This window comes from Salvelinus alpinus, chromosome 3 (genome assembly GCF_045679555.1).
Source record: "Salvelinus alpinus chromosome 3, SLU_Salpinus.1, whole genome shotgun sequence".
Classification (NCBI taxonomy): Eukaryota; Metazoa; Chordata; class Actinopteri; order Salmoniformes; family Salmonidae; genus Salvelinus; species Salvelinus alpinus.
In genome coordinates, this window is record NC_092088.1 from 101499701 (window position 1) to 101513140 (window position 13440).

Here is a 13440-nt window from a genome sequence, read left to right on the forward strand (position 1 = left end):
AGAACCCCACACACTGCTCATGGGCACAAGAGAGAAACCTACACACTGCTCATGGGCACAAGAGAGAAATCCACACACTGCTCATGGGGACAAGAGAGAAACCCACACACTGCTCGTGGAGACAAGAGAGAAACCTACACACTGCTCATGGAGAAAAGGGAGAAACCCACACACTGCTCATGGGGACAAGGAAGAAACCTACACACTGCTCATGGAGACAAGGGAGAAACCTACACACTGCTCATGGGGACAAGGGAGAAACCTACACACTGCTCATGGAGACAAGAGAGAAACCCACACACTGCTCATGGGGACAAGAGAGAAACCCACACACTCATCTTGGGGACAAGAGAAACCTACACACTGCTCATGGGGACAAGAGAGAAACCCACACACTGCTCATGGGGACAAGAGAGAAACCCACACACTGCTCATGGAGACAAGGGAGAAACCTACACACTGCTCATGGAGACAAGAGAGAAACCCACACACTCATCTTGGGGACAAGAGAAACCTACACACTGCTCATGGGGACAAGAGAGAAACCTACACACTGCTCATGGAGCCAAGAGAAACCCACACACTGCTCATGGGGAAAAGGGAGAAACCTACACACTGCTCATGGGGACAAGGGAGAAACCTACACACTGCTCATGGAGACAAGAGAGAAACCCACACACTGCTCATGGGGACAAGAGAGAAACCCACACACTCATCTTGGGGACAAGAGAAACCTACACACTGCTCATGGGGACAAGAGAGAAACCTACACACTGCTCATGGAGCCAAGAGAAACCCACACACTGCTCATGGGGAAAAGGGAGAAACCCACACACTGCGCATGGGGAAAAGGGAGAAACCCACACACTGCTCATGGGGAAAAGGGAGAAACCCACACACTGCTCATGGGGAAAAGGGAGAAACCCACACACTCATCTTGGGGACAAGAGAAACCTACACACTGTTCATGGAGACAATGAGGTAACTTCAGAAAAGAGAGATTAGGCGTGTAGATTATGCGTGTAGATTAGGCGTGTAGATTAGGCGTGTAGATACGTGACTCACTCTACTCACCACGTAGAGGTCTCTCCATATGGAAGCCCACTCCCGCAGAGTGGTGGTGACCTCCTGGACCAGAGGCAGCTCGTTGGGAATCACCGTCTCCTTGTGCCTGAAAACACAGACAGTCAGTGGGTGGATTACACATGACAACAACCAGGGGTGGATTACGCACGACAACAACCAGGGGTGGATTACACACGACAACAACCAGGGGTGGATTACACACGACAACAACCAGGGGTGGATTACGCACGACAACAACCAGGGGTGGGTTACACACGACAACAACCAGGGGTGGGTTACGCACGACAACAACCAGGGGTGGGTTACGCACGACAACAACCAGGGGTGGGTTACGCACGACAACAACCAGGGGTGGGTTACGCACGACAACAACCAGGGGTGGGTTACGCACGACAACAACCAGGGGTGGGTTACGCACGACAACAACCAGGGGTGGGTTACGCACGACAACAACCAGGGGTGGGTTACACATGACAACAACCAGGGGTGGGTTACACATGACAACAACCAGGGGTGGGTTACGCACGACAACAACCAGGGGTGGGTTACGCACGACAACAACCAGGGGTGGGTTACGCACGACAACAACCAGGGGTGGGTTACACACGACAACAACCAGGGGTGGGTTACACATGACAACAACCAGGGGTGGGTTACACATGACAACAACCAGGGGTGGGTTACACATGACAACAACCAGGGGTGGGTTACACATGACAACAACCAGGGGTGGGTTACACATGACAACAACCAGGGGTGGGTTACACATGACAACAACCAGGGGTGGGTTACACATGACAACAACCAGGGGTGGATTACGCACGACAACAACCAGGGGTGGATTACGCACGACAACAACCAGGGGTGGATTACACACGACAACAACCAGGGGTGGGTTACGCACGACAACAACCAGGGGTGGGTTACACACGACAACAACCAGGGGTGGGTTACGCACGACAACAACCAGGGGTGGGTTACACACGACAACAACCAGGGGTGGGTTACACACGACAACAACCAGGGGTGGGTTACACATGACAACAACCAGGGGTGGATTACACATGACAACAACCAGGGGTGGATTACACATGACAACAACCAGGGGTGGATTACGCACGACAACAACCAGGGGTGGATTACGCACAACAACAACCAGGGGTGGATTACGCACGACAACAACCAGGGGTGGGTTACGCATGACAACAACCAGGGGTGGATTACACATGACAACAACCAGGGGTGGATTACACATGACACTGATCTGATTTCCATGCCGTCTCAATAAAGTGTCAAAATATCCTCCAAAATAAATGAAGAGAATCAGCACTGACCCATTGCCTTCGACGGTGGCCTCCTTGAGGTGTATGTAACAGGCAGGAAAGATCCCCTGGAACAGAAGGCGGGAAAAACAGGACACACAATAAGTAGATTGATACAGGACACAGTTAGTGTGTTTGGATTTCAGATCGGTATAACACCTGAACTAGTTTGGATTTCAGATCGGATTTCAGATCGGATTTCAGATCGGTTATTTCATGGAGGTTAAATGACATCCTGAGTCCATTGCTTAGCAGAAGAGAAGGGTGGAAAGAAAGGACACACAATAAACCCTGATACAAAATAATATTAGATTTGGCCGGTCATGTCAGATGTTGGAATGTCGCTCCAACAACTCCTGAACAGACGAGGGGAACAGCTGAGATGAAACTACACCGTCGAATGTACAAAAAAAATACCAACTCACTTTGTTGGACTTCCTCCTCAGCCTGTGTCCTCTGTACCAGCCTGGAAGGAGGAGAGAACAGGACTGATTACACAGCAGAGGAAACACCTAGCATTAGCATAGCATCACTAGCATTAGCATAGCATCACTAGCATTAGCATCACGGAGAATTCTCATCTACAAAACACAATGGGGGGGGGGGGGGGTAATATGTGAATCATTCTGACAGGGAGGAAATTGCACAGATCAGCTAATAGTTTAACGGAGACATTTACCAAAACACCAGCGACACTGAGAACGACAGAATCCTCTGCAATTATCCTCGTCACTTAGTGTGCCCTTATAAACGTACAGTATACCTCAATATGTCTCTAGTACGTGTCCTGGGTCATCAGATAGTGTGTTGATAAAATAATTTATAACGTTTTAAGATAAATGATTAAATAATTCTACCCGGAAACTTAACCATTAGGGATTAGAGGTTATGTAACATGGACAAGGAGTCATTAAAAGTATTAAACATAAGTCCGACTAGGTTAGACTGGGAGTCATTAAAAGTATTAAACATAAGTCCGACTAGGTTAGACTGGGAGAGAGAGAAATGTGCTTAAGAAAACACCTAGAAACAATTAAACTATGGTTGAACCGACCCGGCTATAACTCTGGGAAGATCGGACAGGGAACACCACTTTATCTGAAGGGGACTGGAACTGTCAGCTGGGTAGTGAGAAACTGTTGTGAGAATTCTAGAGAAGATAGCTCTCCTAATGTTAGTGTGTATGTGTGTGCGTAGGTTAGATGTTATAAAATAAACAGCTTTGTATAATGAACGGTAGAGCTCTCGTGAATAAAATTGGATTTGACTAATCGTGAGCTGGGAATTCTGTCCGTTTCATTTAAACCAGAACTTTACACACTCTGGGTTGCAGACCGATTAGGATAATTGACATTTATGTAAATTGATCACAAAATTCTATATCATGTGTTCCTACCTTCATATGTCTCTAGTATGTGGACTGTGTCATCAGTTAGTGTGTTCCTACCTTCATATGTCTCCAGTATGTGGACTGTGTCATCAGTTAGTGTGTTCCTACCTTCATATGTCTCTAGTATGTGGACTGTGTCATCAGTGTGTTCCTACCTTCATATGTCTCTAGTATGTGGACTGTGTCATCAGTTAGTGTGTTCCTACCTTCATATGTCTCTAGTATGTGGACTGTGTCATCAGTTAGTGTGTTCCTACCTTCATATGTCTCTAGTATGTGGACTGTGTCATCAGTGTGTTCCTACCTTCATATGTCTCTAGTATGTGGACTGTGTCATCAGTGTGTTCCTACCTTCATATGTCTCTAGTATGTGGACTGTGTCATCAGTGTGTTCCTACCTTCATATGTCTCCAGTATGTGGACTGTGTCATCAGTTAGTGTGTTCCTACCTTCATATGTCTCTAGTATGTGGACTGTGTCATCAGTTAGTGTGTTCCTACCTTCATATGTCTCTAGTATGTGGACTGTGTCATCAGTTAGTGTGTTCCTACCTTCATATGTCTCCAGTATGTGGACTGTGTCATCAGTTAGTGTGTTCCTACCTTCATATGTCTCTAGTATGTGGACTGTGTCATCAGTTAGTGTGTTCCTACCTTCATATGTCTCTAGTATGTGGACTGTGTCATCAGTTAGTGTGTTCCTACCTTCATATGTCTCCAGTATGTGGACTGTGTCATCAGTTAGTGTGTTCCTACCTTCATATGTCTCCAGTATGTGGACTGTGTCATCAGTTAGTGTGTTCCTACATTCATATGTCTCCAGTATGTGGACTGTGTCATCAGTTAGTGTGTTCCTACCTTCATATGTCTCTAGTATGTGGACTGTGTCATCAGTGTGTTCCTACCTTCATATGTCTCTAGTATGTGGACTGTGTCATCAGTGTGTTCCTACCTTCATATGTCTCTAGTATGTGGACTGTGTCATCAGTTAGTGTGTTCCTACCTTCATATGTCTCTAGTATGTGGACTGTGTCATCAGTGTGTTCCTACCTTCATATGTCTCTAGTATGTGGACTGTGTCATCAGTTAGTGTGTTCCTACCTTCATATGTCTCTAGTATGTGGACTGTGTCATCAGTTAGTGTGTTCCTACCTTCATATGTCTCTAGTATGTGGACTGTGTCATCAGTGTGTTCCTACCTTCATATGTCTCTAGTATGTGGACTGTGTCATCAGTGTGTTCCTACCTTCATATGTCTCTAGTATGTGGACTGTGTCATCAGTGTGTTCCTACCTTCATATGTCTCCAGTATGTGGACTGTGTCATCAGTTAGTGTGTTCCTACCTTCATATGTCTCTAGTATGTGGACTGTGTCATCAGTTAGTGTGTTCCTACCTTCATATGTCTCTAGTATGTGGACTGTGTCATCAGTTAGTGTGTTCCTACCTTCATATGTCTCCAGTATGTGGACTGTGTCATCAGTTAGTGTGTTCCTACCTTCATATGTCTCCAGTATGTGGACTGTGTCATCAGTTAGTGTGTTCCTACCTTCATATGTCTCTAGTATGTGGACTGTGTCATCAGTTAGTGTGTTCCTACCTTCATATGTCTCTAGTATGTGGACTGTGTCATCAGTTAGTGTGTTCCTACCTTCATATGTCTCCAGTATGTGGACTGTGTCATCAGTTAGTGTGTTCCTACCTTCATATGTCTCCAGTATGTGGACTGTGTCATCAGTTAGTGTGTTCCTACATTCATATGTCTCCAGTATGTGGACTGTGTCATCAGTTAGTGTGTTCCTACCTTCATATGTCTCTAGTATGTGGACTGTGTCATCAGTGTGTTCCTACCTTCATATGTCTCTAGTATGTGGACTGTGTCATCAGTGTGTTCCTACCTTCATATGTCTCTAGTATGTGGACTGTGTCATCAGTTAGTGTGTTCCTACCTTCATATGTCTCCAGTATGTGGACTGTGTCATCAGTTAGTGTGTTCCTACCTTCATATGTCTCCAGTATGTGGACTGTGTCATCAGTTAGTGTGTTCCTACCTTCATATGTCTCTAGTATGTGGACTGTGTCATCAGTTAGTGTGTTCCTACCTTCATATGTCTCCAGTATGTGGACTGTGTCATCAGTTAGTGTGTTCCTACCTTCATATGTCTCTAGTATGTGGACTGTGTCATCAGTTAGTGTGTTCCTACCTTCATATGTCTCCAGTATGTGGACTGTGTCATCAGTTAGTGTGTTCCTACCTTCATATGTCTCTAGTATGTGGACTGTGTCATCAGTTAGTGTGTTCCTACCTTCATATGTCTCCAGTATGTGGACTGTATCTCCAATCTGTAGTGACAGCTCCTCGTCTCCACGGACATCATAATTATAGATTGCTGAGGGGAAAGAAGAAGAGGCTATTAAAAGGACAGGAAAAGGAAATAAGACATGAGGCTCCTGTGTGACAGGATGGTTGTGTGGGTGGCATACTAACAACATAGCAGCAGCCAGGCTCACAGAACACCCACACAGAATGACACGTATCATATCTACTGCATACACAGTCAAACACCCTGGACATTAACAAGACAGCATATGTTCTACCCACAACACACACACACACACACACACACACACACACACACACAACTCCTGTAAGGTTGGGGAGGACTCTACCTCTCCTCTCCTGCTGGGGGAAGGATACAATGAGGGGCGCCGGTTGATGGGATTACTTTACCAAGGTGACTGACGGCATAATTAAAAAAGGGGCCTTGTCACCACGGGTATCCCTCCACCCCACCGGGCAGGTATATTTAACAGAAGTAACTTGTCCTTGTACGTCTTACCCCCCACCATCTACAGGAGCTTATGCTGCACAGACACAATGAACTGAGACTCAGCCCAAATTGGTACCCTATTCCCTACATAGTGCACTATTTCTGACCAGAGACCTATGGAGCTGGTCAAAAGTAGTGCACTGCATAGGGAATAGGGTGCCGTTTGAGACGCAGACATAGGCATGAAGGGATGCATTTCATTAGTTTGCAATCGCTACAAATAATCTGCTCAGACCTAAACAAGGATAAAAAAGCTGTGCTTTAAATTCTCAGACAATCCAAAGATTTCTAGACGGCCTTCCAGACTCCCTCCACCTACCCGAGGACGTCAGAGTAGAAAAATCAGTTAACCACCTACCCGAGGACGTCAGAGTAGAAAAATCAGTTGACCACCTAACCGAGGACGTCAGAGTAGAAAAATCAGTTGACCACCTACCCGAGGACGTCAGAGTAGAAAAATCAGTTGACCACCTACCCGAGGTATCTAAGTGTAAGCTTGTGTAATATCCGCAATAAAAACAAAACAAGTAATGATCTCCCGGGTAGACAGAAAATACCCGAGCCCTGAAGCTAGCATCCAGAACACTGGAAAGGAAATGGACGCTACACCAAACTGGAAGTCTTCCGACTAGCTTGGCGGCAGTCGCGCGAGGCAAAACTTTACCGGCATCATTGCATACATATCGGTGAATCGTTGTGAAATATGAAATACGAGTGATGGTGTAATCAATGTGTAATAACTATGTCAAAAATGTATGCACGTGTTAAATTATTACGTGACATGCAGTCATAGTCAGGTCCTGATTGGTCAGGTCCTGATTGGTCAGGTCCTGATTGGTATTTAATGGGTCAAATAGTTTTATTTGACGTGTATCTTCTTTGACACGCAAAGACCCAAACAGCGTTCCATAAACGATGGTGTTGGGAGTCGTGGGTGAACAGGGAGTACAGGAGGGGTCTAAGCACACACCCCTGAGGGGCCCCCGTGTTGAGTCAGCGTGGCGGGTGTGTTGTTGCCTACCCTCACCACGGGGGATGAACACCTAGAGTTGGGAGGTGTTTAGGCCCAGGGTCCTCAGCTTAGTGATGAGTTGAGGGTACTACGGTGTTGAACGCTCAGTTGTGGTCAATGAATAGCATTCTCACACAGGTATTCCTCTTGTCCAGGTGGGAAAGGGCAGTACGTGCACTAGAGACTATGTCATCTGTGGATCTGTTGGGGCGGTATGCGAATTGGACTGGGTTCAGGGTGTCTGGGGTGATGATGTGGATGTGAGCCATGACCCCGCCTTTCAAAGCATTTTATTAGTACAGATTTGAGAGTCATTTAGACAGATTACCTTGGTGTTTTTAGGCACAGAAACTACTGGAGGACTGCAAAATGTATTTATTATATATATTTTTAAATGTAAACCTTTATTTAACTAGGCAAGTCCGTTAAGAACAAATTCTGGATTCGAACCAGGGACTGTAGTGACACCTCTTGCACTGAGATGCAGTGCCTTAGACCGCTGTGGCGCTCAGGAGCCCTTGAAACATGTAGGTATTACAGACTGGGTCAGGGAAAGTGTGATTGTGACTGCAGGACTGTGTGACTGTGTGATTGGTTGCATTTGCGACCTGGAATCATTGGCCCTGAAATGATTTGACTGGCCCTGAAATGATTTGTTACCAGTCCGGTATCAATCAATCAGCGACCTCCATATTATCCAGGAGGAGAGTTCCTTGAAACGTAATCAAATTCCTTCTGCTGCCTCCTTTCATTCCACACTTGTTTTCTCACAACAACAACATGGCAACCTACTCCCTACATAGTGCACTACTTCCCTATAGAACCCTGGTCAAAGGTAGTGCACTACTTCCCTATAGAACCCTGGTCAAAGGTAGTGCACTACTTCCCTATAGAACCCTGGTCAAGGTAGTGCACTACTTCCCTATAGAACCCTGGTCAAAGGTAGTGCACTACTTCCCTATAGGGCCCTGGTCAAAGGTAGTGCACTAATTCCCTATAGAACCCTGGTCAAAGGTAGTGCACTACTTCCCTATAGAACCCTGGTCAAAGGTAGTGCACTACTTCCCTATAGAACCCTGGTCAAAGGTAGTGCACTACTTCCCTATAGGGCCCTGGTCAAAGGTAGTGCACTACTTCCCTATAGAACCCTGGTCAAAGGTAGTGCACTACTTCCCTATAGAACCCTGGTCAAAGGTAGTGCACTACGTAGGGAATAGGGTGCCACTTAGAGCTAAGGGTTGTTGTGTTTATTTGCCTTCCTGGAACAATCGATCAGCGAGCCCAGAGAAGCTTCCAGAACACAGCGGGAGAGAGACTGTTCGTGGTGCGTGGGTCAGCGGTCTGATAACCCGTTACCGGTGGACTACAATGTGATGGTGTGAATCGGAGGCCTGCAGCAGACCATAACCTGATACTATGGAACATGTAGACTACAGTCACAGATGGAGGAACCAGGATTATTTTCACTTAAGATACATTTCTGCTTATAATTTCTGACATGTTATTTATTAGTGGATTAAATACATGCAGCTTGTCATCTGTCATTACTCGTTGCCCTAGAAGACTAAATCAACCATTACTCACCAGGATAAAATGTCATAAATCGATAGAAGCGTTCATTCTATCTAGTTGACATTGGTAAAGTTCTGTGATCTCTGCTTCTTTCATGGACCAAAGACTTTTACAAACCAGGGAGAAAAATGCAATAATTTAAAAATATATATATACAGTGGGGAGAACAAGTATTTGATACACTGCCGATTTTGCAGGTTTTCCTACTTACAAAGCATGTAGAGGTCTGTCATTTTTATCATAGGTACACTTCAACTGTGAGAGACGGAATTTAAAACAAAAATCCAGAAAATCACATTGTATGATTTTTAAGTAATTAATTCGCATTTTATTGCATGACATAAGTATTTGATACATCAGAAAAGCAGAACTTAATATTTGGTACAGAAACCTTTGTTTGCAATTACAGAGATCATACGTTTCCTGTAGTTCTTGACCAGGTTTGCACACACTGCAGCAGGGATTTTGGCCCACTCCTCCATACAGACCTTCTCCAGATCCTTCAGGTTTCGGGGCTGTCGCTGGGAAATACGGACTTTCAGCTCCCTCCAAAGATTTTCTATTGGGTTCAGGTCTGGAGACTGGCTAGGCCACTCCAGGACCTTGAGATGCTTCTTACGGAGCCACTCCTTAGTTGCCCTGGCTGTGTGTTTCGGGTCGTTGTCATGCTGGAAGACCCAGCCACAACCTATCTTCAATGCTCTTACTGAGGGAAGGAGGTTGTTGGCCAAGATCTCGCGATGCATGGCCCCATCCATCCTCCCCTCAATACGGTGCAGTCATCCTGTCCCCTTTGCAGAAAAGCATCCCCAAAGAATGATGTTTCCACCTCCAAGCTTCACGGTTAGGATGGTGTTCTTGGGGTTGTACTAATCCTTCTTCTTCCTCCAAACACGGCGAGTGGAGTTTAGACCAAAAAGCTCTATTTTTGTCTCATCAGACCACATGACCTTCTCCAATTCCTCCTCTGGATCATCCAGATGGTCATTGGCAAACTTCAGACGGGCCAGGACATGCGCTGGCTTGAGCAGGGGGACCTTGCGTGCGCTGCAGGATTTTAATCCATGACGGCGTAGTGTGTTACTAATGGTTTTCTTTGAGACTGTGGTCCCAGCTCTCTTCAGGTCATTAACCAGGTCCTGCCGTGTAGTTCTGGGCTGATGCCCCACGAGGTGAGATCTTGCATGGAGCCCCAGACCGAGGGTGATTGACCGTCATCTTGAACTTCTTCCATTTTCGAATAATTGCGCCAACAGTTGTTGCCTTCTCACCAAGCTGCTTACCTATTGTCCTGTAGCCCATCCCAGCCTTGTGCAGGTCTACAATTTTATCCCTGATGTCCTTACACAGCTCTCTGGTCTTGGCCATTGTGGAGAGGTTGGAGTCTGTTTGATTGAGTGGGTGGACAGGTGTCTTTTATACAGGTAACGAGTTCAAACAGGTGCAGTTAATACAGGTAATGAGTGGAGAACAGGAGGGCTTCTCAAAGAAAAACTAACAGGTCTGTGAGAGCCGGAATTCTTACTGGTTGGTAGGTGATCAAATACTTATGTCATGCAATAAAATGCGAATTAATTACTTAAAAATCATACAATGTGATTTTCTGGATTTTTGTTTTAAATTCCGTCTCTCACAGTTGAAGTGTACCTATGATAAAAATTACAGACCTCTACATGCTTTGTAAGTAGGAAAACCTGCAAAATCGGCAGTGTATCAAATACTTGTTCTCCCCACTGTATATATTTTCTGTGCAAAATGTCCAATTGACATCAGTTTGACCGGTTGTATGGACATAGAAAGCTGTGTGAATGACAGGTGTTGCTGATTTCAGTTTGGCCTGGATGTATATTTTATGTGGTCGAAATACTATCAGCTTCTATGATGCTGATACAGATAGATACCATCTGTAGAGGTGTTAACTACCATCAGCTCCTATGATGCTGATAGAGATAGAACCATCAGTAGAGGTGTTAACTACCATCAGCTCCTATGATGCTGATAGAGATAGAACCATCTGTAGAGGTGGTAACTACTATCAGCTCCTATGATGCTGATAGAGATAGAACCATCTGTAGAGGTGTTAGATAGTAGTTAACACCTCTACAGATGGTATCTAACACCTCTACAGATGGTTCTATCTCTATCAGCATCATAGGAGCTGATGGTAGTTAACACCTCTACAGATGGTTCTATCTCTATCAGCATCATAGGAGCTGATGGTAGTTAACACCTCTACATATGGTGTTAACTACTATCAGAGCTGTTCATAATGAACCCCACCATAATGAACCCCCACCATAATGAACCCCATCATAATGAACCCCCATCATAATGAACCCCCATCATAATGAACCCCCATCATAATGAACCCCCGCCATAATGAACCCCCGCCATAATGAACCCCGCCATAATGAACCCCCGCCATAATGAACCCCCGCCATAATGAACCCCCATCATAATGAACCCCATCATAATGAACCCCCGCCATAATGAACCCCCGCCATAATGAACCCCCGCCATAATGAACCCCCGCCATAATGAACCCCCGCCATAATGAACCCCCGCCATAATGAACCCCACCATAATGAACCCCCATCATAATGAACCCCCATCATAATGAACCCCCATCATAATGAACCCCCATCATAATGAACCCCCATCATAATGAACCCCCATCATAATGAACCCCCGCCATAATGAACCCCCATCATAATGAACCCCATCATAATGAACCCCACCATAATGAACCCCCATCATAATGAACCCCACCATAATGAACCCCACCATAATGAACCCCACCATAATGAACCCCCATCATAATGAACCCCCATCATAATGAACCCCCACCATAATGAACCCCCACCATAATGAACCCCCATAATGAACCCCCACCATAATGAACCCCACCATAATGAACCCCACCATAATGAACCCCCATCATAATGAACCCCGTCATAATGAACCCCCATCAAATGAACCCCCATCATAATGAACCCCATCATAATGAACCCCCATCATAATGAACCCCACCATAATGAACCCCACCATAATGAACCCCACCATAATGAACCCCATCATAATGAACCCCACCATAATGAACCCCACCATAATGAACCCCACCATAATGAACCCCCATCATAATGAACCCCATCATAATGAACCCCATCATAATGAACCCCATCATAATGAACCCCATCATAATGAACCCCATCATAATGAACCCCCGTCATAATGAACCCCCATCATAATGAACCCCACCATAATGAACCCCACCATAATGAACCCCACCATAATGAACCCCCACCATAAAGAACCCCCATCATAATGAACCCCACCATAATGAACCCCATCATATAATAGAGTCTAACAGATAAATAAGGGGTTTATTTATCTGTTAGACAATTAACGGTCAATTACCGAACCGTGAGACCGTGACAGTTACCGGTTGACAAAATGTCATGACCACAGCAGCCCTACCAGCGACACGTGCAACTTAGTGTCAATCTCCATCTCGGCTCACAATGGAAGGGTTTTTATTGGTCCAGTGGGCCAACGATGTGACTGACAACCACAGCCAGGTTAGTTCTCTGTGTGTGACAGCACAGTGGAATTCACCATTCGGATCCAGACGTCAGTCAGTCCGTCAACGCCAAGACGATGTAAAAGGACCAGAGGTTCCTGACTGGAATGGAAATGACTTCCTGCTAACCAGGAAACAGACACAGCGGTGCAATAGCGGTGAGGAGTGATAGTGTCCATTATGTAATAGTGTCCTGTACTGTTATAATAGCAGAGGTGAGGAGTGATAGTGTCCATTATGTAATAATGTCCTGTATACTAATAATAGCAGAGGTGAGGAGTAATAGTGTCCATTATGTAATAATGTCCTGTATAGTAATAATAGCAGAGGTGAGGAGTGATAGTGTCCATTATGTAATAATGTCCTGTATAGTAATAATAGCAGAGGTGAGGAGTGATAGTGTCCATTATGTAATAATGTCCTGTATAGTAATAATAGCAGAGGTGAGGAGTGATAGTGTCCATTATGTAATAGTGTCCTGTACAGTAATAATAGCAGAGGTGAGGAGTGATAGTGTCCATTATGTAATAATAGCAGAGGTGAGGAGTGATAGTGTCCATTATGTAATAATGTCCTGTATAGTAATAATAGCAGAGGTGAGGAGTGATAGTGTCCATTATGTAATAATGTCCTGTATAGTAATAATAGC

At 45.2% G+C, this 13440-nt stretch overlaps 1 protein-coding gene across 1 annotated transcript in view; it reads right to left on the reverse strand.

The window, feature by feature from the left end:
- The window catches only part of dock1 (dedicator of cytokinesis 1), an 800130-nt gene that overhangs the window by 735339 nt on the left and 51351 nt on the right, over positions 1–13440 (reverse strand). Inside the window, exons 2-5 of the mRNA XM_071394671.1 lie at positions 6103–6186; positions 2834–2874; positions 2421–2476; positions 1075–1171 (exon numbers count right to left, since the gene is read on the reverse strand). Of these exons, the coding sequence (XP_071250772.1) occupies positions 1075–1171; positions 2421–2476; positions 2834–2874; positions 6103–6186 (278 nt within the window). The remainder of the gene's footprint in view (positions 1–1074; positions 1172–2420; positions 2477–2833; positions 2875–6102; positions 6187–13440) is intronic.